At 36.6% G+C, this 26,782-nt stretch overlaps 1 protein-coding gene across 1 annotated transcript in view; it reads right to left on the reverse strand.

Annotated features, from left to right (window-relative positions):
- Positions 1 to 24,824, reverse strand: part of pcsk5a (proprotein convertase subtilisin/kexin type 5a) — a 60,934-nt gene extending 36,110 nt beyond the window's left edge. The window contains exons 1-16 of the mRNA XM_067439981.1: positions 24,663 to 24,824; positions 22,520 to 22,624; positions 22,069 to 22,182; positions 20,256 to 20,390; positions 17,117 to 17,193; positions 16,910 to 16,998; positions 16,538 to 16,710; positions 15,164 to 15,376; positions 14,974 to 15,074; positions 14,554 to 14,657; positions 11,331 to 11,448; positions 8,217 to 8,405; positions 4,668 to 4,804; positions 4,343 to 4,462; positions 2,739 to 2,841; positions 2,469 to 2,659 (exon numbers count right to left, since the gene is read on the reverse strand). Coding sequence (XP_067296082.1) covers positions 2,469 to 2,659; positions 2,739 to 2,841; positions 4,343 to 4,462; positions 4,668 to 4,804; positions 8,217 to 8,405; positions 11,331 to 11,448; positions 14,554 to 14,657; positions 14,974 to 15,074; positions 15,164 to 15,376; positions 16,538 to 16,710; positions 16,910 to 16,998; positions 17,117 to 17,193; positions 20,256 to 20,390; positions 22,069 to 22,182; positions 22,520 to 22,624; positions 24,663 to 24,824 — 2,131 coding nt within the window. The remainder of the gene's footprint in view (positions 1 to 2,468; positions 2,660 to 2,738; positions 2,842 to 4,342; positions 4,463 to 4,667; positions 4,805 to 8,216; positions 8,406 to 11,330; positions 11,449 to 14,553; positions 14,658 to 14,973; positions 15,075 to 15,163; positions 15,377 to 16,537; positions 16,711 to 16,909; positions 16,999 to 17,116; positions 17,194 to 20,255; positions 20,391 to 22,068; positions 22,183 to 22,519; positions 22,625 to 24,662) is intronic.
- Positions 24,825 to 26,782: the final 1,958 nt, after the last annotated feature.

Here is a 26,782-nt window from a genome sequence, read left to right on the forward strand (position 1 = left end):
TCAAGAGAGACAGTGGAAGGTTGACTCTTGGCTACAACCCTAATCAAACATGCCTGAACAAGGTAATCAATAGGTGCATTTACATGGAGCACTGTAATCGGTTTAAAAGTCCAATCCGAATAAAAATGCTCCATATAAACACCTCAATCAGAAATAAAAATGCCCAAACCGAATAAAATTGTAATCAGTTTGAGAGGGGTGGGATAAACCTTTTCATGAACCGATCAAATGGAATAGTTCACCATGTAAACAACCTGACCCGATTACTTTTGAGTGTGCGTCCTTATATGACGTGATACAGCGCGCGCCTTCACCACTGAAGAGCACGCGTCACGTTCACACCAGGCTATAATGTTGACAAGAGAGGAAAGTTCATTTTTCTGAGGGGTAAACTTTTTATTTCGTAAGAAGTTATGAAGATAATGTTGGCACAGTGACAAAGCCTGGCTACACCCTCTCATCTTGACAGCGTTTGTCCAGAAGAAGTGACAGAAGAATTATTTTTTTCTGGTATGATTATTACACTTTACAACAAATATTGCTTTTATAAAACCTTATAAGTCCTGGTGGTCATTGAGAGTTGCTATGGCAACCTTGAACACAATATTCTAGCTGCTGGAGAGGACGGCGTCGACATTTCTAATGCGGCAGACAAACTGTGCGCATGTCACAAAATAATTTAGTTTGAAAGCCAGTACATGCAAACCCCAGATCGGTTTAGATAACGTCTCATGTAAACAGACCACTGAATCTTTCAATCCACTGAATCTTTTTTTCTTAGGAATTATTTTAATCGGAATGACAAACAAGTGTGCATGTAAACGTGACTACTGTCTTCAGGATTACTATCTACAGGGAGGTGAGTTTTTATCAAGGTTGTAGGTAAACTCTGCAGAACGGTGGCCCTCCAGGACCAAAGTTGACCATCCCTGCCATTGAACAACCATTTTGGGTTCCACAAAGAGCATTTTAGTCAGCAGTTCTTAAAATAACATTAAAACATTTGGTAACGCTTTAGATTACGGCCCGGAAAGTACTGTATAATTAAAGGGAATTTACAGCATAACTTTCGGTAATTATAGTGTAACTATAAAGTAAGTAAATGGGAACAATATGTAATATTGGGGGAATAAAGGGGTAACTATCAGGAAAATTTACAAATTATTTATACTGTAAGTATTTTTTAATTAAGGGGTAATAATACTGTAAGTATTCTTTAATTAAGGGGTAATTATACTGTAAGTATTCTTTAATTAAGGGGTAATTATATTGTAAGTATTTTTTAATTAAGGGGTAATTATACTGTAAGTATTCTTTAATTAAGGGGTAATTATATTGTAAGTATTTTTTAATTAAGGGGTAATTATACTGTAAGTATTCTTTAATTAATGGGTAATTATACTGTAAGTATTTTTTAATTAAGGGGTAATTATATTGTAAGTATTTTTTAATTAAGGGGTAATTATATTGTAAGTATTCTTTAATTAAGGGGTAATTTTATTGTAAGTATTTTTTAATTAAGGGGTAATTATACTGTAAGTATTCTTTAATTAAGGGGTAATTATATTGTAAGTATTTTTTAATTAAGGGGTAATTATACTGTAAGTATTCTTTAATTAAGGGGTAATTATATTGTAAGTATTTTTTAATTAAGGGGTAATTATACTGTAAGTATTCTTTAATTAAGGGGTAATTATACTGTAAGTATTTTTTAATTAAGGGGTAATTATATTGTAAGTATTTTTTAATTAAGGGGTAATTATATTGTAAGTATTCTTTAATTAAGGGGTAATTTCATTGTAAGTATTTTTTAATTAAGGGGTAATTATACTGTAAGTATTCTTTAATTAAGGGGTAATTATATTGTAAGTATTTTTTAATTAAGGGGTAATTATTCTGTAAGTATTCTTTAATTAAGGGGTAATTATATTGTAAGTATTTTTTAATTAAGGGGTAATTATACTGTAAGTATTCTTTAATTAAGGGGTAATTATACTGTAAGTATTTTTTAATTAAGGGGTAATTATATTGTAAGTATTTTTTAATTAAGGGGTAATTATATTGTAAGTATTCTTTAATTAAGGGGTAATTTCATTGTAAGTATTTTTTAATTAAGGGGTAATTATACTGTAAGTATTCTTTAATTAAGGGGTAATTTTATTGTAAGTATTTTTTAATTAAGGGGTAATTATACTGTAAGTATTCTTTAATTAAGGGGTAATTATATTGTAAGTATTTTTTAATTAAGGGGTAATTATACTGTAAGTATTCTTTAATTAAGGGGTAATTATACTGTAAGTATTTTTTAATTAAGGGGTAATTATACTGGGAATTATACTGGGAACCAGCAACCAGCATCCCATCCTGGTCCCAGTATACAAAACATAGCTTATGCTTGTGGCCAGCAATGCTGGATTTTTCAGCAGGGAAGAATCTGAGTCTGATTGACATGGTGGCATCACTCCTACCATGGTGAATATAGTAGCCATCCTCACAGCTGGTCACACAGTTGTTCTTTTCCTGGTTCAGATGGTAACCCGACCTACAGGCCGTGCATTGATCACTGCGGCTCCCTAAACACGACTTACAGAAGGAGTAACACTTCTTACACCTCTTCTTATCGCCCCAGTACCCGCCTGGACACTCAGACACACAGGTCCTGAAAAATGAGTTGTAATATAATCAGTAAACTTTTAAAATAAAAGAAAGAACCAAAGAGAAAAGTAAAGATTTCTGACCGTGTGTTATTTTTGAACTTTAGGAAAAAGTTCAAGCAGGAAACACATTGTTGGGGTCCAGGTCCTTCACAACCATCCTCACTACATTCTGCATCACAAGAGCCTTAGAGAGTAGAGGATAAAGGGAAGATATTCACAAAGAATTATATATTAACAGTGGCCTCAAAAGTGGGCAGTTAATCCCACTTAAAAATAGATGCATGTTTTTAAATGGGATAATGAGGGAACTAATGGGGGTTTGTGGGTTGATGAAAAGCTAATAATTAATTAATTAGTTAATTTAAATTTAATACTAAAATTAATGGTGTGATTTGATTAATTATAGGGGTACTCCACGAACTCCATCTCTGCAAGTATGGTGGTGAATTTAATGTGCATTTGGCAGAGCACGTTTAACTTTAGAACATAAAAAAAATATTATTATTTACAAATAAATCTTTGTTTGTTACATTACTTGGATAATTTGAGTAGGCTCACTTAATTTGGATTTGTAGCATAGTCATCTAGACAAGGCTTTGTAATCATGCATATTATTTACAATTTACATTTTCTTAAAATATTTACGGCTGGAAATATTTTGGATTTGAGTTGAAATTACTTGAAGACATGTAAAGTCAATTTGGTCAAACACCAATTTGATGGGTTCAAAACACTTAGAAGTCTGATGCAAAAACCAAGGTGATATTTTTTTTACAGTGTTGTTTGTAAAAAGTGAACCAAGTGTAAACACAAAGTACACAAAGTATTGTCTTTTATTCATTAACACAAAAGCATTTTTTTAAGCCTGGATGTCTCAGCACAGTCATTTTCACATTAAATGAAATGTATTGTTAAATTTCAGGGGGTACTTTAAGTAAATATTTTACATGTAAGGGGTTCAGCTGCCAACCCCCCCCCCCCCCCCCCCCCCCCCCCAAAAAAAAAAAAACAAACAAAAAAAAAAACATGCATTAGATAATAAAACATCAAACCAAGTTGCATTTATTGATAAATAAAAAAAATAAAAATAAAAATTTTTTAAATAGCACAAACACAACTTAAATGTTTGCCATAGGTTTGAAATAATAATAAAAAAATATATACTATGCTATTTGGACACTTTTTTCAAATGTTAGTGTGACATGTCTGTATGTAATGAACTTATTAGAAGGAACTGACTTATTAAATCATTTTGATCCTAACTGGTTAAAAGTAATTTAAAAATAACTCAGAAAAAGAATGTAGTTCTGATAAATTATCTGCATATTCTACTTGGTATTTATGTTTTTTTCTAATGCAGTTCATGCATGTTGATTATTACTTAAGTGTCTACTTATTTTAGCATCACAAGTTAATGCTAATCAGAGCATGCATATTTAGTGGGCTGTCCGAGGGGAGGGCTTTGAGTTCTGAATTTGGCCTAAACCCGGAGTACTCCCCAAAATATCTCTGGATGGGACAGGAACCAGCCGAGAGTGAGGAGTTGGGCTGGCTGAAAATCTGTTGTGGGATGGAGGTGAGAGACAGCTATATATACAGGCTGTCTCTCATGCTGATTGTTCGATTCCTTCGCATGATTCATATAATGTATTGTTTTATTTAATTTAAATAATTGGGTAAATCACCATTGTACTCATCTGTGATGTCATCTTCAGAAAGCAGCTTAGCAGAGCGGGGCTGTTCATGTCGTATATATGGATGTGTGGATGTTCCATAAAGCACCAGGGACCATTCTACCAGTTTGCCTAATATAAACAATAGAAAAAGAAAAACATTTTGCATTCTATTACAGGTGAAGTTTACATTTTGTTCATATACCATGGCTTCTACCATAAAGTTTAAAATATGTTAAAGTTGTAGTGCCAATCAATTCAGTAATCCATATGACCGTCCTTATATCACAGTCATATGCTACCACTCTAGTATTTTATTGGTAAAGGTGGTAGGCACCTTGGAGTCTGCTATTTCTCCGTGGAGATGGGGTGTCTCTGATGTCCAGGATCCAGTCTCCTGCTGGTTTTTCACCCCAGCAGTGAGTTGTCATGAATTCCCACTTCAGGAAGCCTTCATTGGAGTGGTCATTTGGTCTGAAAGAAAATAGCCACAGAATAATTAAAACAATCACTCAGATAATCCTAAAGAAATAGTGGAAAAGGTAAAGTACTTTTTACTGCACTACATTTCATAAATGTAAGATTTTTAAAAAAACCTTTAATACATAATTACATAAAAAAGGAATTACTCTTACTTGAAAGTAAAAAAGTACTACTTTTTAATGTAATTAAGCATTATACTATATTTAATGTGAAAAGTAGTGCACTAAAAACCACAATATTATGCTTTGGAATGTTGTGAAATAAAAGATTTCCAAAGAGAAAATCGTATAAAATACAGACACTTGAAAAATGTACTTAAGCAGAGTAAAAATACTTCACTACTGTTCGCCTCTAAATGTAGGTAGTATTTTATTAACACCATAAGTAAAGAGTAAAAAAATAAACATAAAATAATTTGTTTAAATTGATCTTTTATTTAATTTATAAACAAAATTTAAAAAAGTTTGTTTTTTGAGTATCCTAATTGATACGTCAGGCTTTTATGGCACATACTCATAAAGTATGACGTATGAGAATAAGATCATAGCAGGTGGGAAAACAAACCGCAAATTTTTATTCAGAGGACCAAACTGAGCAAAAATATAGATTTTTGAACAGTTGCTGATATTTATTAAGCAGCCTACTTACATAAATTGCATATAAATAACAGATGTCACTCATATCTCCCAATGATATGTCCAAAACAATATTTAAATACATTATGATCAAAGCTCTGTAGTTTTCATTCGTTTACATGCACGTGTCAGCAGGAGATTTACTGCTCATATTATCCCTCATGCAGTTACAGATGCAACGTTTTGACTCAACCTCTTCTACTTCTGCTGCATGAGATGTGAACACGTCTTAGATGAGTGCGTTTGTGATATATGTCCTTATTTCATGCAAACACTAGCTTGCTCTGTCTGAATGCATTTAAATCTGCTCTAAATTTGCATTTTTGTCACCTGTCACACATGCGCACTTCAATAAGCCGACAGAAAGCAGGTTAATGTGTTTATGCAGCGCAAAATCGGGGTAAGAGGCAAAAAACTACATGTCCTTACCGGATTATGCTGACACCGTTTATGACCTTACTCCGATGTGTGTGTGTACACAAATAAACGTTCCTCAAAAAGCCTGATGTTTGTGAAGCAGAAAAAAAAATCATGTTCATCAGAAATTCCAACCTGTCGGTGGGATTGAGGATAAGCATCATCTTCTGCTTATCTGGGCCCGGGTCTGGGGCCTCCTCCCGGGGGGACGTGCCCGGAACACCTCCCTCCTGTCCAGGAGGCATCGGAAATAGATTCCTGACCCACCTCAGCTGGCTCCTCTCAACGTGGAGGAGCAACGGCTCTACTCTGAGCTCCTCCTGAGTGGCCGAGCTTCTCACCCTATATCTAAGGGAGTGCTGATTCTCATCTTCACACTCTTCACATGCTTCACACTCGGCTGCAAACCGTCCCAGTGCATGCTGAAGGTCCTGGTCTAAGGTTGCCAACACGACAACATCATCTGCAAAGAGCGGTGATTAAATCGCATGGTCCCCAAACCGGACACTCTCCGGCCCTTGGCTGCATCTAGAAATTCTGTTCATAAAAATTATGAACATAACCGATGACAAAGGGCAGCCCTGCCTGAGACCAACACGCACTGGGAACAAACGGGGGGTGGATGAGACAATGGCGAGTCTCATCCACCCCCGGCGCCCTGCCACCAAGAAACTTATTAACTACCTTGATGATTTAAGCCCAAGTGATGGACGAGTCACCCTCTGAGCCCTCAGCCACTACTTCTTCAAAGGAAGACGTGTCGGTGGGATTGAGGAGATCCTCAAAGTATTCCTTCCACCATCCACCAATATCCCCAATTGAGGTCAACAGCTGCCCAAAGCGACCCTGAGGCATCGAACAGTTTGCCAGAATCTCTTTGAGGCCAACCGATAGTCTTTCTCCATGGCCTCACCGAAATCCTCCCAGGCCCGAGTTCTTGCCTCCACAAATACCAGGGCTGCTATCCGCTTTGCCTGCCGGTACCTGTCAGCTGCCTCAGGAGCCCCACAAGCCAGCCAGGCCCGATAGGACTTCTTCTTCAGCTTGACGGCATTCCTTACTTCCGGTGTCCACCACTGGGTTCGGGGATTGCCGCTTCGACAGGCACCGGAGACCTTACGGCCACAGCTCAGAGCGGCTGCGTCGACAATGGAGGTGGAGTACATGGTCCATTCAGACTCAATATCTCCAGATTCCCTCGGAATCCGGTCGAAGCTCTGACGGAGGTGAGAGTTAAAGATCTCTCTGACAGGGGGTTCAGCCAAACGTTCCTAACAGACCCTCACAGTGCGTTTGGGTCTGCCAAGTCTGTCCAGCTTCCTCCCCCACCATCGGATCCCACACACCACCAGGTAGTGAAGGGTTTACAGCTCCACCCCCCCCTTTTCGCACGAGTGTCCAAGACATACAGCCGGAGGTCAGATGAGATGACCACAAAGTCGATCATCAACCTTTGGCCTAGGGTGTCCTGGTGCCATGTGCACTGATGGACACCCTTATGCTTGAACATGGTGCATGGTGTTCGTTATGGACAAGCCACAATTAGCACAGAAGTCCAATAACAGAACACCGCTCGGGTTCAGGGGGGCTGTTCCTACCAATCACGCCCCTACCAACCACGTGTGCGTTGAAGTCCCCCAGTAGAAAGATGGTGTCTCCAGTCAGAGTACTTTCCAGCACCCCTCCCAGAGACCTCAAGAGGTCCAGGTGCTCTGCACTGCTGTTTGGCCCGTAGGCACATACAACAGTGAAAGACCTTTGTTCATAGTGCTCATAGTGGGCTTTTGAACCGCTGTTAGTCTGACCCATCATCAAGGACCTGTTTGCCTTGAGAGGCCCTACCAAGGGCATATAGCCCTGGACAACATAGCTCCTAGGATCATTCAGGTACTCAAACCCCTCCACCACGATAAGGTGAAAGTTCAAGGAGGGGTTCATCAGAACATGATTTTTCTAAAGTAGATGTATGGATAATCAACTAAACCTATGTTGTTCATGTTGAAATATTGCTAACTATTTCAAATGTGTTGTTATGTTTAAAAATCTGTTATTAGAGTGTGTACAATAATCAGATTTTAGAGTGTGTACAATAATGGATTTAGAATTACACAAAAATGTATTTTATTGCTAAAATGTGCAGTATGAGATGACAGAAGGCAGTGTCAGCTGACAGAAGGCATGTAGAAGATTGTGTACAACATGCTTTAATAATGCTGATAATTTAGAAGCCTTTGAAATATGTGCATCAAATATGAAGACTTTATAAAGGCTTTATGTATCATGCATTTCAGTAAATCATACAGTTATTACTTGCATTTCAGTCTGCTTGAGCTGGCTCAGTATATTTGTACCTGTTAGTGAGAAGTTGAGATCGGGTTCCAGACGGTGATGTCAGTGTGATTGACAGATCTCCACGGTGAGGATGTGTGATCGTCACACGTACAATAATGTGCTCCAGATAAACCACCCGCTGCAGACGCTGAGCAGAGCACCCTGAGGACTTGAACACTGACCTCAACACCCTCTCTGGACTTATGATCCTGAAATAAATACACACAATGAAAGATAATGTAGACAATGAAAAGTACACATTGTGATTGGCATTTAGAGACATTCTAAACTCTATTGGAGTTAGACAACACATATCATTGCCATTTAACAGGATGCCGTAATAGATCTAATAATGTCACATGGAATAAATGTTGATACCATTGAAATTCTGCAGCAAAGCGATGATATCTTAGATCATTACCTAGTATAATGTATACTTAATTTACCTAAGGCTGCAAAGCTGTCTCCATCGCTTCAAATATGACAGGACTATCACTGCTGCCACTAAAGTTTGCTTTGTAAATAATCTTCCTAATCAGTTCCATGTCACAGCATCCCAGATAGCATAGAGGAACTTGATGTTGCAACAGAAACTATTGATTCTCTCTTTTCCAGCACTTTAGACACAATTACTCTCCAGCACTTAAAGAAGATTAAAGAAAATAGTCTAACATCGTGGTACAACGAGTACACTCAGGCCTTTAAAACAGCAGCCAAATAAATAGAGCGCAGCTTGAAGAAAACAAAAATGGAGTTTTTTTGCAATTCGTGGTAAGAGAGCATGATTGCATAAAAAAAGGCACAAAAAATAGCTAGATCTGCTTATTTCTCGACTCGCTTAGAAGAAAACAAACACAAACCTAGGTATTTATTTACTACAGTGCTTAAATTAACCAAAAATAAAGCTTCATCTTCTGATGTTTGTAAACAGCACAGCAGTAATGACTTTATGAACTTCTTTACCACTAAGACTGATAATATTAGGAATAAAATTATAATCATGCAGCTGTCTACTACAGCATCACATCATATAAGTCATATATCATATAAGACAAGTTCAGTATGGAGTACCACAAGGCTCAGTGTTAGGACCGCTGCTTTTCACCCCGTATATGCTACCACTGGGAGATATCATTAGGAAGCATGGCGTTAGTTTTCATTGTTATGCTGACGATACTCTATATTTCTTCACACCCTGATGAAACTTAACAATTCACAAGATTAACAGAATGCCTAGCTGATATAAAAAAAATCGGATGAATAGTAATTTCCTGCAACTTAATTCAGAATAAAAACACCACAAGTAGTAACCTAGAATACTGTCTAACACTTGATGACTGCTCTGTCAAGCCCTCGTCGTCAGTGAGGAACCTGGGTTTGCTCTTTGATATCAACATTTATTTGAAAGCCATGTTTCTAGCATCTGTAAAACTGCATTATACCATTTTAAAAAAATATATCTAAATTACGGCACATGCTTTCAGTGCAAAATGCTGAACAGTTAGTACATGCGTTCATGAGCTCAAGGCTAGATTATTGTAATGCTCTACAGGGTGGTTGCCCTGCTCATTTAATAAATAAACTGCAGCTTGTCTAAAAAGCAGCAGCTTGAATTCATACTAGAACCAGGAAGTATGATCATATTAGCCCAGTAACACTGCACTGGCTCCCTATTATCGAATACATTATAAAATCTTACTTATCAATTACAAAGCACATCTGGGTTTTAGTAAAGTCTAAGTAAGTCTAAGTAAGCAAGCTCTTAACACATTATACTCCATCATGTCTATTGCGTTCTCAAAATTCTGGCCAGTTGATAATACCTAGAATATCATAATCAACTCCAGGCGTTCGATCCTTTTCCTATTTAGCACCTAAACTCTGGAACAGTCTTCCTAGCATTGTTCTGGAAGCAGACTCTTGTCAGTTTAAATCTAGACTAAAAACACATCTCTTTACTATGGAATGCACAGAACATTTTTAACTTACATTATTCAAACCAATTGACTGATTGTTAGGCTGCATTAACTAGGTTAGCCAGAACAGGCAACACTTCCCATAACACCTGATGTACTCGTTACATCATAAAAAGAATGGCAACGACGCTAATGTCAGTCTCTCTGTTTATCCCGAGGTTTACTGCAGTCAGCCGGATCCGGTCCGTATCCAGATCAGATGGTGGACCTGCGCCTGGACATGACCAGCGCATTCTTTGAGTGTCTGCTGAGACCGTGTCAATTAGTGTCTCCTCTGAATTTGCCTCACAGGCACACCATCCTCAATAAATCTGTCTCCGGGGTGACGATTCTGATCTGTTGAATATTCCTATTCAATATTGCTTATTTGAAACGTCATCCTAAATAAACTCGTCTCTAGCGCGATGACTCCGATCCTTCAAATATTAATATTTTTGTGTAATTGTTGCTCCATCCTCACTAAACCCGTCTCTTGCATGATACCGCAAACTTTTTAATATTCCTATCTAATATGATTTGTGACCTGCAAGATTGTCAGAATAATAATCATACACTGTTTGTTAGGCCAGAGGAGAACTGGCACCCAGATTGAGTCTGGTTTCTCCCAATGTTTATTTTTCTCCATCATGATGGAGTTTTGGTTCCTTGCCACTGTCGCCTTTGGCTTGGCTTGCTCAGTTGGGGACACTAATTATTAGACACTAATTAATTACTAAATTTACTGTATTGACTATATAACTGATCTGCTCACATTGTTGCTATATGATAACACCACTGGTTTGTCCAGAACGACTGTACAGCCGAATCAAATTTGGTTGCAATATTTTCCTGTTTAACACTGTGAAGCTGCTTTAAAACAATCATCATTGTAAAAGCGCTATATAAATAAAGTTGACTTGACTTGACAATCAGAGAGAATCTTCAGTCAATAAAACTGATGAAAATACCATGGTATTAATATCCTTTATATAAATTCCATTGGTATAAGTATATGGTAATCATTCAATATCATGGCATGCCATGGTATATATCACTGCAGAATGATAACAACACAACAAAGACTTTTTTTTAAAGGCAGTACGTTAGTATGAATACAGGAGCTTGGAATCATCAGTATCCAAGTATCATCAAGTATAAAGATTTTGATCAAACAGTTACCTGCCATTCTGGACTAGGTTTTCCTCACATATGTGTTGAGGAGGCACCTGCTTCCAGGTCTCTGCTTCCTTCACCATGGCTTCAGCATCCATCAATCCAAATCCATAAAGGTGACTAACTGCACAACAGTCAGTGATGACATAGTTTACAAATTGGCAGTGAGAGCATACTTTATTTACCTTGCAACTATTAAAGAGTTAGCTCACTCCAATTTTCTGTCATCATTTACTCACCATCATGTAAATCCAAACCTATAAAACTTTTGTTCATCTTCAAAACACAATTGAGAGATTTTTGTCTGAGTCAGCTGATGCGAGCTTGACTGACATGACCTAGCGCACTTGTTCTTGCAGTTGAGCTTCTGTTTATGTACGCTGATATAAAGCGTAGCATTTGTTCTGGCAGTCACGTCAGTCAAGCTCATATCAGCTAACTCTAAGTCGATCCACGTCTTTATATAGGAATATGATGCCTATCACAGCATCCATATATAAGGTCCATCAGTATTATCAGCTAATTACCCCCCTCAATCCCCAGCTCCTCCTTTTATCTAGTCAGGATTTGGCCTTCTGATATTCCTCTTCAAATAAGACTAATCATTTTCATAACCTTATGTTGTACATTAAATTACTGAACATTAACTCTTCCCCAGGCAAACGCAAAATTTTCCGTTATTTGTGAGAAAACGCTTCTCCGCCAAACATTGTTTTTTCTGTGTTTCCCTGTTTTCGCTGGTGTTTGCTAGGAGGCACTACAACACATAGGCTATTACTAAATCTCATCAGTTCTCTTTCAGAAGATCAAAGATTTTGAAGATCAGCACTCTTTCTATACAGATCAAAAAACATGCAAAGACGTTGCAGAAAAAAGCTATATCATATGCAATCATATGCATATGTAAAATAACGAGATCAGTGTTATACAGCATTTTCTTTTTTTTTTTTTTTTTTGCTGTTTAATGCTTTTATATTTTAACCAATGGTTTTATGCTTTTAATATTGCATGTTCAGATATTCATAGAACATAATATTCTGATGGCCATGACATTTTTGTGAACCACCTAAATTCAATTATCATATAAAGTGATCAAGTATTTTCTGAAAATTTGGACTAAACTTCTTCTTCTTCTTTAGGCTGTTCCCTTCAGGGGTCGCCACAGTGAATTATCTGCCTCCATCCAGTCCTATCCTCTGTATCCTCTTCTCTCAGACCAACTACCTTCATGTCCTCCTTCACTACATCCATAAACCTCCTCTTTGGTCTTCCTCTTGACCTCCTGCCTAGCAGCTCTTACCTCAGCATCCTATTACTGATATATTCACTCTCCCTCCTCTGAACATGTCCAAACCATCTCAACCTGGCCTCTCTAACTTTGTCTCCAAAACATCTCACATGTGCTGTCCCTCTGATGTAATCATTCCTGATCATATCCATCCTCGTCACTCTCAAAGAGAACCTCAACATCTTCAGCTCTGCTACCTCTAGCTCTTCCTCCTGTCTTTTCCTCAGTGCTCCAAACCATACAACATCGCTGGTCTCACTACTGTCCTGTACACCTTTCCTTTCATTCTTGTTGGTACTCTTTTATCACACAACAGACCTGACACTTTTCTCCACCCATTCCAACCTGCCTGCACACGGTTCTTCACCTCTTTTCCACACTCCCCATTGCTCTGGACTGTTGACCCTAAGTACTTAAAATCCTGCACCTTCTTTACCTCTTCTCCCTGTAACCTCACTGTTCCACTTGGTTCTCTCTCATTCACACACATGTATTCTGTCTTGCTGCGACTAACCTTCATTCCTCTCCTCTCCTAAGGCAAACCTCCACCTCTCTAGACTTTCCTCCACCTGCTCCCTGCTCTCACTACAGATCACAATGTCATCTGCAAACTTCATAGTCCATGGAGATTCCTGTCTGACCTCATCTGTCAGCCTGTCCATCACCACCGCAAACAAGAAGGGGCTCAGAGCCGATCCTTGATGCAGTCCCACCTTCACCGTGAAGTCCTCTGTCTCACCTACGGCACACCTTACCACTGTCCTACTGCTCTCATGCATATCCTGTACCACTCTAACATACTTCTCTGCCACTCCAGACCTCATACAATGCCACAGCTCCTCTCTTGGCACTATGTCATATGCTTTCTCTAAATCTACAAAGACACAATGCAGCTCTTTCTGACCCTCTCTGTACTTCTCCATTAACATACTCAAAGCAAATAATGCATCTGTAGTGCTCTTTCTTGGCATGAAACCATACTGCTGCTCACAATTTTTTTTTCTCCAAAAATTTGGACTAAACTGCTTGATTGAAATGGATTAGTTTTACAATCTCTTTATGAACTTTTTGAAGTGACAAAGTGGCAGTTGCCTGGACTGTTAGTGGAGGGATAGAAATACTGTGGGAGGGACTGTGATGAGCAGTACGAGCAAGAGCCGTGAGAGAGCAATGTGAGGTAATTGGATGATGAGCACCAGCTGCACATCACACCAGTCTAGGATATCTCACGGAGCAGTGACGGAGCATAAAGCGATGGCAGTGAAGGACGAGAGAGGACCAGGCCTGGATGTTATGTTATGTTTTGGTTACGTTTATTATGTGTGTGTTTACGGCAGTGTCCTTGAGTCTGCGTTTTTATTTGATTAAAGTCTTTTAAATGTTTGCCGGTTCCTGCCTCCTTCTTCCCATATCTATGAACTTTGCTGAAATGAACAAAAGTCTTACAAGTTTGGAATGATATGAGGGAGAGTAATTGATAAGTACATTTTGGGTGAATTAACCCTTTAATGAATTCTTCTCAACTCTAAAACTATGTATTAAAAGTATGTGTGCATGCTTAATGTATGCTGTGGAATCTACTGATATGCTGTGACAACACTATACAGTTCTAAAAAGTATCTATCTCCATTGAAGGCCATTAAAAATACACAAATTTGCAAGCAACTGAAATTTGCAAATATTTCATGTCACAACCCAACTCAGGATAGGATTTGGGACTGTCATCTATCTATCATTGTTGTATGAAGTAAAACACATTTCATTTAACCAGTAATGGAACATGCTAAATAGTGGTTGGCCAATATCAGTCGACCACTATGTTATCCTCTTTACAGTAAAAGTGTGATGGTAAAGAATTTCATTTAGATTTTAAGCTAAATTTAACAGATTCTGAATAATATATAATACGTGATTTTTAATATGCAATATATTTTAGTTTACCATCATATCCAGCTCCATTGCTTTGCCAGTCTGAGGCACTGAGGTGACCACGACGTGAAGTTTTCACCATTATGTGCTGAACATCCCTCCAGGTCAGAGCTGGACTGAGGACGAAGAACAAATACATTAGTTTATTCATCTCACACTTAAGGGATGGCAGTAAATCCTTTGTCCTACAGACATGATTGGCTCAATAAAATCTGTATGTGGAATTGAAAGCCCACAAGCAACAATGGCAGAATGCACCTTTGACCTAATCTGAACCAAAGGAAAGTGTCAAAGGGAGGTGATCCAAGATAAGTTTTTTACCCTTGCCATTTGGCAGAACATCTAGCTTAAGATCACTACACTTGATTTGAACACAAAGTGCTTGTGAGATCTATCAAACAGAGCACAAGTAAACTAGACATGACCACGTACTTTGCCTCTAATGTGAGGGCGATGATTCCTGCAGCCATGGGGGCCGATGCTGAAGTGCCAGAGTGTTCATCAGTGCAACGCTGCCTCAGATCTGTCGTCACCTGCATGAAAACACACATACGCATGATGAAAACACATATGCATGGGTCCAGTGAGGAAAAAACTAACAAAAATTTTGTGAGTGACTCACAACACCCAGGCTGTGACTGTCTCCACTGCTGTAGGTGGTGGCCAGAGTAGATGAGCATTCCTCCAGGTACCACGGCTTTTGCCCACTCTGAGTGGTGCTGCCTACTGAAATGGTGTAAATGCTGTTGGTGTAACCATCACATGAGCAGTGGTCTTGACTCTGCCCACCATTTCCTGATGCCCACACAAAGATGGAGCCACGGCCCTTTCTGCCCTGAGAAACAAAAAGTAATGTACAGATTTTTCCTGTTTATTTTTTTCAGTTATTTTACTTAGGAACTATTCGCCTAAAGTATGGTGGTTTGTAGACTGAAGAAAATGACTATAGATAAAAATAAAATAAATAAAATAAAGGCCTTCTTTGGGAAAAAGTGTAGTGCCCGCAACTCTAGCAGTTCAAAATGCGTACAAGTTATGCTCGTCAGACGTAGAGTAAGCATTTTGAACTGTGAAAGTTGCGGGCGCTACACTTTTTCAAGTAAGTTGAATATGGCGATGAGGCGATTCGCCGGAAGCTATATAATTTACTTTATAAAGTTTTTAATATGGATTTTTTACTGTACACAAATACACTCACCTAAAGGATTATTAGGAACACCATACTAATACTGTGTTTGACCCCCTTTCACCTTCAGAACTGCCTTAATTCTACGTGGCATTTATTCAACAAGGTGCTGCAAGCATTCTTTAGAAATAGCCCATATTGATAGGATAGCATCTTGCAGTTGATGGAGATTTGTGGGATGCACATCAGGGCACAAAGCTCCCGTTCCACCACATCCCAAAGATGCTCTATTGGGTTGAGATCTAGTGACTGTGGGGGCCATTTTAGTATAGTGAACTCATTGTCATGTTCAAGAAACCAATTTGAAATGATTCGAGCTTTGTGACATGGTGCATTATCCTGCTGGAAGTAGCCATCAGAGGATGGGTACATGGTGGTCATAAAGGGATGGACATGGTCAGAAACAATGCTCAGGTAGGCTGTGGCATTTAAATGATGCCCAGTTGGCACTAAGGGGCCTAAAGTGTGCCAAGAAAACATCCCCCACACCATTACACCACCACCACCAGCCTGCAAAGTGGTAATAAGGCATGATGGATCCATGTTCTCATTCTGTTTATGCCAAATTCTGACTCTACCATCTGAATGTCACAACAGAAATCGATACCAATTTTGGTGAGCTTGTGCAAATTGTAGCCTCTTTTTCCTATTTGTACTGGAGATTAGTGGTACCTGATGGGGTCTTCTGCTGTTGTACGCTCTCTGACTAAATATAAAATATCTTAAACTGTGTTCTGAAGATGAACAGAGGTTTTGCGGAAGTGGAATGACAAACTCTACCCAATAATGTACACACAAGCACAAACTAACTTTGCGTATGCCATTCTCTAGAGCAAGCCGGGCAAGAGGGCCGGGTCCATCTACTGTTCTGCCATCATCATCTGGACCCCAGCTGGAGCTGTAGATATCAATATACTGCTGCCTCAGACTCAGCGATTGGGCTTCCACCATATCAGTCATATCACCATCCAACATACGCACACCTACAAGGAGAGATTGGACAGCTCCATAGATATCAATAACGTGGGCTATGTTTTGAATACCACTATATACAGTAGTACTAAATGTTTATTGTTGGATAACGCATAATAAAGTATGCAGTAGTTTATAGTGCACCAAACATAGCTATTAGAGACATACTGTACATATAAAAAACATAGACATGAACTGCTGATGACTCACCACCAATATTTGCATTGTAGGCAATTCCGACAATGCAGAGAGAATTGTTTGCAGAGGCAGCCACCACACCAGCACATCTGGTTCCATGTCTTTATCAAATCACAAAGATATGGAAAACCTCATATTTGTCTGGAGCGCTGTATTTTAAAAATATGAGGAAACTGAGGGAAATGAGAATTTACTGCATCGCAGTGGAAATGGACTGACTTGTTTTCATTGGTGGCATCATAACGTGGTGTTGGATCAGGATCATTGCCATTAACATCATAGCTGGCTCGTGGGTCCTTATAAATATATAATAACACATTAATAACATCTGTTTGTCATGGTGGGTGAAGGATATAAATGTAGTTTTCTTTTTATTTAACCAAACTAACAAAGTTGAGCACTAGTAAATAGGCACACTGAAGAAGAAAAATGGCATTAAATACAATGGTATAGGCTAAATTAAAAAATAAATAAGGCACAGATGAAATTAATAAAAAATAATAAAGGAATACAAAAAAGAAATAAAAGTAACAGGAATAAAAACAAAAAATCTACAACATAGAACTTGATACTGACAAAATGTGGCTTCATGGTTTGGATATCTTACTCACAATATTGACCAACAAATGTACTGATAGACCAACACATTGGTATTAACAATTAATCAGACAGTATTTGAGCAAACAGATATTGGCCAATGAACAACTCCCACTTGACTGAAAATAAGTGTATATTTTCTGTTTTACCTTTTTTATGTGCCATTTTGTGTGAAATAATAAGACATATACAATATTAAGACTATATAAATACAATATATCAGAATTGTATCAGCCACCTTTTTCTCTAATACCTGGCATTGACTATTAAAAAAACAAAACATGTTCACAACATGTTGGGTGACCACTAAATCACTTGAGTAATTCTTAAGTCAACCTTAAATAGCAACATGTCCTTCAACCAATACGCCTATACTGTATAGGTCGTTTGTCACTTCCTTGAAATATGACCCATAGGAGCGTTTACTAAAGTTGGGCCCCTATCGACAATATTTTAATTAATTAAATATGACGCACAGGATCGTATTCTAAAGTTGTGCTCCTATTGACAGCAGGACACTTTCATTTGAAAGCATTTTACCGTTTTATCTGCTTAATATTTCAGGTTTTGCATAGCTCAGTTGGTAAAGCATTACACTATACATCAACAACATGTGATCATGCGATCGTGAGTTCGATCCCAGGGAACACATGTGCTCATAAAGTGTGTATGCACTATAAATCACTGGGTAGGTTTAGGGATGGGGTGGGTGTAGTTGTAAATTAAAAAATATATATTTTTGCTAAATGGAAATATGACAAATGGTGGTAAAAAGTCCAGACATTGCATTTAAATTAACATGCATTTTGGTTGGTAACAACAGTCATACGTCATTTCATGACGTCAGACGTAACGCGACACTATCATTATTTTTACGCCAGCTAGCAGCATGACGTTAAAACGTAAATATAGGTCATAATAAGGTGCTTGAAAAACGACCTATAGAGTCGTATTTTTTGGAGGACAGTTTGTTAAATAGTGTACGCAACCCAATGATTTTCCATAATCTGATATTTATCTGCGATTTATTTAGGCAGATATCAAATTTTGTGTATTCATGAAATGTATTACAATTAATATTAAGTATTTAACTATACTAGCATTTAAATTAATAATTTGATACAATATATGTGTGTGTGTATATATATAGTATATGTTTTTACATTATACTTATAAAATAAAATAAAAACACCTGCATGTAATTACAGCTGTAGTTAACTTTTGTAATTACATGTGTAATTTCACTTTTGACTGTTTTCTTACATCTTAACCTGCTCTTAAAACAAAGCATACAAAGAAACTTGGGTAACACTTTATTTTACAGTGTCTTAAAACATCTTTTAAAAATATTTGGATAAAGGTTGCCGATTCTCAGAAATATTCATTGTATTAACTTTTTTTCTTCTTCAATGAACTAAAATTTTTGAAGCAACCAGGTTATTTTACAGTGTCCTTGTTACATGTTACTTTTTAATTTACTGTTGTTATCATAGTAATAACAGTAAATTATGCATAATTACATGCAACTAAACCTCAACCAAACCCTAAACCTGACATGTTGTTAATTCATATTAGTCAGTACTTAAATATATAATTACACTCACTGTAAAAAAAAAAAAAAAAAAAAATATATATATATATATATATATATATATATATATATATATATATATATATATATATATATATATATATATATATATATATATATATATATATATATATATAAATAAACTACCTGGTTGCCTCAAAAATTTTAGTTCATTGAAGAAAAAAAAAAGAGTTAATACAATGAATATTTCTGAGAATCGACAACCTTTATCCAAATATTTTTAAAAGATGTTTTAAGCATATTGGGTGTGTTTTATTTGTGATGACGAAGTGAAACTGACGAAGTGCTTTTTTTATGATTCATCAGATTTTTATGTGGTTCAGATACAATAATATTTTGAGTTTATATTTATTAAGCCAATTCATTGTATCAACTTAAATTTATAATTTCAATAAATTAAAAAATTTAAGGCCACAAGGTTACTTACTCTTTTAAGTTAAACCAACATTTTTTTTTACAGTGCTGTAACAATTAAGTGCAACTGAAACCTGTCTCTAACCATATACCCGGATCCCACCTCAATAGCACCAAAAGTGTTCTGCAAAACAACATAAACACAATAAGAACATTGTACATAACTATTTTCTTTCTTATTTAGGTTACTAAACTTGTCCTTGTTACAGTATAATTGTAACACCTCAGCCCATGAACAGTTCATCCCTCCACCAGATGGAGTTTTAGTGGCACTTATTTTTTATATTCTCTCTTTATAGTCATGTGCTTCAGTGAACACACTGCAAAGTATTTTGTGTATCATTTGGATTTTGTTTGCTGTCTTCCTTCCTTGCTGTGTTTTGAACCTTGCCTGGACTTTTACTGCCTGACGTCGTAGATTGTTCGACAATAAAGAACCTCTGTGGCATGGATTCTTATCTTAGCTATGGGTTTATTGCAGAAATTATACATTCAGCCTATATGCTGAGTAATATTAATTACATGTAGGCTACTTTACTTACTATAGTGTTAGGATTGGGATTAGGTTTGCATGCAATTACGCATTATTTATAGTAATTATTTACTAAAAACTATGCAACGTGTAACAAGGACACTAAAATAAAGTGTTACCCTTTTTTGATCTATGTAAGTACGTTGTAGTTAAAGGAACCAATTTATTTGTTTCAGAATATTTTAAGATGTCATAACACTTACATAGTTTTGTTTTAGGTCGGGATGCTGTCTTTCTATACCATCATCCAGTATGGAGACCACAACCCCTTTCCCAGTGTAGCCCCTGCGCCAGGCGGCCTGAATGTTCATGTCGGTCAAGCAGTTGTGATCACAATGCTATAGAAAAGTAGGGAAATATAACATGCTTTAGTATGTTTTAATCAATATGTTTCAAGTTACTATACAGTGTCTTAAAGGGATAGTTTACCCCAAAATAAAAATGTGGTCACAATTTACATAATTTCTGTTGAACACAAAATAATATATTTCAAATAATGTTAGACAGTAACTAGACAGCTGACTTTAGTCACTGACTTTTGATTTTTTTCCCAATTATGAAAGTCAATAGCTACCGTCAACTGCCTGTTACCAACATTCTTCAAAATATATTAATTTGTGTTCAGCAAATGAGCTATTTTGAAGAATGTTTGTAACCCAGCAGATTCACTACAACCATTCACTACCATATACGTTTTCCCTACTACCATTAAATAGTTAACAGTTGTTCTATCTGGTTACACTGTAAACCCTTATGTTGTCTTTACTTAAAAAAAGTAAACTTGACTAAATATTACTAGTTTAGTCCAAAAATTCAAAAATATAAGTTAGTATAACTTATTACCCTACAAAATACATAAACTTAAGATTTCAAGTTGAATGAACTCAAAATCATAATTAATTATAATAGCTCACTCTGGTCTTGCTTTGATGTCATTGGCCATGCAATGAGTTCTGCCTGGCAACCTTGACTGTATAATATTATAATATAATGTCTCTCTGGCTGATTTGTGTTTGTGAGTCACATTTGGGAAGGAACACAAAGTCATGAGAAAATATCATCAAGTGATGCTGTTTATTCATTGATGATAACATCATCATGTTTTGGCAGAATCCCTGATGTCATGCAGAGTCAAATGCTCTGGTTGTCAAAACAGTTATTAATAGTTTTGAAATATTAATAAAAATGTCCATGAGATTCTTTACTCTTGTAGTAATTGAACAATTTATTAGTTTATTTTTTGTGCACAAAATGTTTAAATCTGTCAAGAAAATGTCAAGAATCCGTGTATGAATCTCTACAATGGTGACAATATATATATATATATATATATATATATATATATATATATATATATATATATATATATATATATATATATATATATATATATATATATATATATATATATATATATATATATATATATATATATATATATATTAATCCGATAAACAGATCAACTCTGAACATAAAACAAGCTACAAAAACATCAGAACAAAAGAGCAAAAGTAAAAGCAAATAGTAAGAATCAAAGAAAATGTGTCACAATTCAGATGTATAAATTATTCATAGTGCAATGCATGCTGAAGTTTTGATTGGTTGTACCCAGCATGGTATACTGAACTTCTGGTGTACCCATTTTGATGAACTTAGTACAGTGAACGTGAGCACAAAGTTAAGTGCACTTAAATATACAAGTTTTGGGAGACTCCATTTTCTTCTCCAGCAGAAGAAAGAAACTCATATAGGTTTGGAACAACATAAAGGGGAGTAAATGATGACAGAATTTGTATTTTTGGGTGAACTATCCCTTAAACTGGGTCATAACATTTTCATATAATTTACTTTTTTTTAAAACTGCAGTAGTAAAGGGTGTTACTACCTTTGAACGTATTGCTTTAAAATGTGCATATTTTCACAAAGTAATTGTTTTTACCACTGCAGTTTTGATCAATTTAAGAATGCCTTTTATTTGAATATAAAATTGCTGATTGTAATGTGTTGCATACTAACAAGATACCACATGCTGTCCCACTTGGGGTCGTTGAAGGAGGTGGCGTGGGTTTGGTCCATTGTCTCAGTTCTTTTTACTCTCTTCTGAACCATCTGTTGCTGGATCCACTCCACCTTTAGCATCAGAAGAAATGTATGATGTTCTACTGCATACATAACATGCTTCACAAACCAAAGTGAATGAAATTAAATATTCATTAAGAGTAACTATCATTGTCTCATTTAGTTTTTGGCAAGTTTAAGGATGCATTCATGCTTTGGTGCACCGCTGTCTTTATCTGTTTTGGTAAGTGTGTGTGTGTGTGTGTGTGTGTGTGTGTGTGTGTGTGTGTGTGTGTGTGTGTGTGTGTGTGTGTGTGTGTGTGTGTGTGTGGTGTTTATAGAGTGGTGTAGTCTAACGTATTAACTATTCAGTGATGTCTCCTTGACTGAAGGTATATGATCCTTATACCTTGGTCTCCATGGTGATGAGACTGTGGTTCACTCTGCTTTTAATAGTGGACCTTTTGATGGTTCCTCTGTGCTGGAACTGGTAATGGTCCACTAGACCACCTATCTGCAGTGGCACAAGGGGAAGAAGAATTTGTTAGCCGCTGCTCATGGGGTGACTGACAGAGATATAAATTATGTATCCATCCCTGACGTATGCCTATGAAACAACAAAAGGGTTATTCTACACCGCTGATAGACTTACCACCAGAGGCAACCTGAGCTCGCACTGCGCAATTCAGCTTAGCTTAAACCTTGGCTGCTGATATGTCTTTGACACCCTGTGCCTTGACATTATGATGTTGGCCGAAGACATACCAGATTTACCCGGAACTAAAACGCCCCACAGTAAACGGCAGTTACACATTTCATTGAGTGAGTGTGGGAAGTCAGTTTCCATTATGGTAACAATGACATAAAACAAAATAAACTACTCACACAGAGCAGAAAACTCAAACAGTGACTGGACCAAAGAAATCTCATGGTGCATTGCACAAACCATTGGGATTCAATTTGGCCCAAAAGGAATATTAAAGGAATATTCCATGTTTAGATACTGACAGCATCTTTGTAAAGAATTTTTTGTAATATTTTTGAAAGATGTTTTTGCTCATCAAAGCTGCATTTAAACGCAATAATATAGTGAAATATCAATACAATTTAATATTTTCTGAAGAAATGTATTCCTTTAATGGCAAAACCAAATTTCAAGCAGCCATTACTCCAGTCTTCAGTTTTATATGATCCTTCAGAGATCTAGAGAGTTGAAAACAGTTTTATTAATATTTTTTTACTATTAATTAATGTTTTAATATTAATATTTTTGTATAAACCGTGATATTTTTTTCTTAGGATTCTTTGATGAAAAGAACGCTCAGTATTTTGTAACATTAAAAATGTCTTTACTGTCACTTTTGATTAATCTGATGTATCTAAATAAAAGTATTAATTTCTTAAAAATCTTTTCTGTCAGAGAGACTTCTGATGTCCATTTTCTACAAACACTGTTTTCCTGTATTTTTCACCTTAAATATTACATTTGAATTTCTCCATTAGTATCCTGTCACATTTCATTTTCTCTTAGCAGCTATATTTATTTGTACAATAAGAAGGAAAATAAAGTGTGCCAGTTGGTTAACTAACTGAAGTAGGGTTTAAGATGCCATCAGGGTTAGGAGCTCATCTTGCACGGTTAAACACATTTATTATACAAGAGCCAGTGACCCAGAGATAGGCTCGGTAATAATGAAAGTCTAATTTGAAATAAAAATAGGAACAATCCCTAAAGTTTGTTTGCATAATCTGTGTTCTTAAAAAAATTGTTTTGTCTATGAACCTGGTGGCACAACATCTTCCAATTTATATAAGTAATGATTGACTTAAAAGAGACTTTAAAAAAATCCTTATGAATATGGTAATTCAGCAGCATAATATAACAAAGTACCTTCTATTACCATATGTGACCAAGACTGTAACATAATATTACAGTATTGTTATAGGCCATTGAGACTTATAACAAGAATTTAAAGCAGGAATCAAGAAGAGATACAAAGTTAAAATAAATATGATAACACCCACTTGATACAAGGGTCACACTTTAGATTAGTGTCCAATTCTCACTATTAACTAGGATTTTTCAGACTCAAAACATTCCTAATTATGCTTATTAATAGTTTGTAGGTAGTTGTTAAGTTTATTTATTGGGTAGGGTTAAAGGATGTAGAATATGCGGTCATGCAGAATAAGGCATTAATATGTGCTTTATAAGTACTAAATGTAAGTAATAAACAGCTAATATCCTAGTAATATATGCTAAAAAGCAACTACACTGTAAACAAGGCAAATTCTGAACTTTTGCAGTACAATCGACTTTGGTGTTTAAGTTATTTCAACTTAAATTATGTTAAAAAATTAAACTAATTAAACTAATAAAAAAAGTTTAACATTTCTTAACTTATTTTGATGAGTTAAAACAATGTAAAAACATATGTTATCATAACTTATTGAACATATCATTTTTTTACAGTGTAGTTAATAGTGAGAACCATCACAAGATGTTGCCACACGAAACATTTAACTGGCAAAAAATGTTACAGTGTACTTACCTGGCCCATATTCACAAATCCATATTTGTCTGCAATAAGTTCAGCAGCATCAGGACCTCCAGTTATTTTAACCGCCCAACGGTTTGTGTATAATCTCGTCTGGACACATTGGAGTCCGATCCCAAGAAAAATTGCGTATTGAAAAAGAGCTGTTGGTGTCATCTTCAGATGGTTATGATCTCTGCTTCATGCAGAAGTATTGGTCTGATGACACTCCTCATTGAAAAGTTCTCATTGAAAAGATACTTGACATTGTCTACAACAGATGGGACTGTAAAATGATTGTTAAAAAAAGTTCCTAAAGGACCTAGTTTGACTGTGTGAGCGCTATTCCACTGCGATGGCTCCACTGCATCTGTTGCCTGTGGCACATCATCTCCAGTTACAGTCCTATCAGTTTCTACAGGTGCACTGTGTGCTTGTACAGCAAACACTGGGAACACTGGATAAAAGGCCTAACTGACAATCATGGCATCATTATGTTAAACAATGTTGGACAGATCATTATTAGCCTACTGTTCTTTCTGAAAACATTTGCTTGCTGCAAATTGACATGCATATTTATTTGCATTTATTTTCCATTCATTCGTTTAAGTCCATTGCATTACAATGATTTCTAAAATATGATTTTAAATTAACCAAAAGTCAAATCACTTTTATATTATAAAGAACTTAAGTTTATTTTAAAGGGGTAATGAATTGAGAAATTAACTTTCCCCTTGAGCTTTTGATATATAACAGGTCATGGTAATATCCTGTAAATTTCAGAGCTGAAAACATCCTTGTTACTCAAAGAAAAGCTTTTATTGAGACCAGGCCCTTCAATCTCAGATTATGCCACACCTTAATGTCAGAGTGTGGTGAAACAGAACCTCAATAGAAGAAGAACAACCTGAATCTGTAGCCATGCCCACTGAACATACATAGTGCTAACCTTGATCGAACGTCTAAGCAACAAACATACCGCAAAAAGCTTTATCCGTATTCCAATATTATGAATGCGTGAATGAACTTTGGGGGAGGGAGACATTGCATGTTTGTTCCTTCATCTTACCACGGATGCGTTTGTAGAGACTGGATTTGCAGACAGGAAGAGATTACATGAATGACTGAAGCAACACACTAATGTGAGTAAAAATGTTTTTATACGTGACGGTATTGCATTGTTACAGATCGTTTGACATCTATTCATTATGTGTACGTGTCTAACAGAAAATATAGCCTACCTAAGCACGCTGTCAAAGGCTGGAGAATTCTTTATTTGTGGTGTTGTTGGTTCATTGCGTTTCATGATCAGACTCGTGTATGAATGGGCCGAGGCTCACAAAGCCCAACTTCCCGGAGATATGTGTTTTCCAGACAGGCCACCTGCTGACAGCTATCTTAAAAAGTGAAGTAACATTTATTTCTTGATGTGCATTGTTCACTTTCTTGACTTGATATTTGAATCGCAGAAGTTTTGATCATGCTGTGTGCAACGTACTTGGCGCATGTGTGTGTGATGTACGGTTCGCTCTTCTATCCACCGATTGGGCAGGCCAAGTAATAAAAAATGACATTCCAATCAATCGTGGGTGAATGAGAAATAAATCATTGTGTTTGTTTGATAAAGACATTTTGCAAGCCCTGTGGGCAGTTCGTTCCGGTTGCTGTTTTCCCACATGGTTAACAATTCCCAAATGTACTGACGAGGGAGCTGAAGCTCATCAGATATGCAAATCTTATCCATTCCAAGCCATGGGCGTTTAAGTCTTCAGTGCAGCATGCCCATAAAAACCAAGCATGTAGGAGAGAGCCTCAAATCCAGGGTAAAAAATAGACTGTTATTTATTTATGATGCTCTTTTTGAATGCAAAATGAAAAAAAGCCACTTCATGACACCTTTAAAGCAGCTTCACAGAAATATAGAGGGGAAAAACTGAATATGTGACACATTGTAACATTTGCATCTGCTATCCATTCCTCCGACCACCAGAGGGAGTCATCTCCTGAGTACTGAATACTGCCCCTTCCGCTTACATCACTTCCTGTTCCTACCTGTTATAAGCCATGTTGTTTGTACATCACGTTGCAAATGCAGAGACTCCGGCTCTGCATTGAATCTGATAAATCATGAACTG

This window comes from Pseudorasbora parva, chromosome 3 (genome assembly GCF_024679245.1).
Source record: "Pseudorasbora parva isolate DD20220531a chromosome 3, ASM2467924v1, whole genome shotgun sequence".
In the NCBI taxonomy this organism is placed as follows: domain Eukaryota; kingdom Metazoa; phylum Chordata; class Actinopteri; order Cypriniformes; family Gobionidae; genus Pseudorasbora; species Pseudorasbora parva.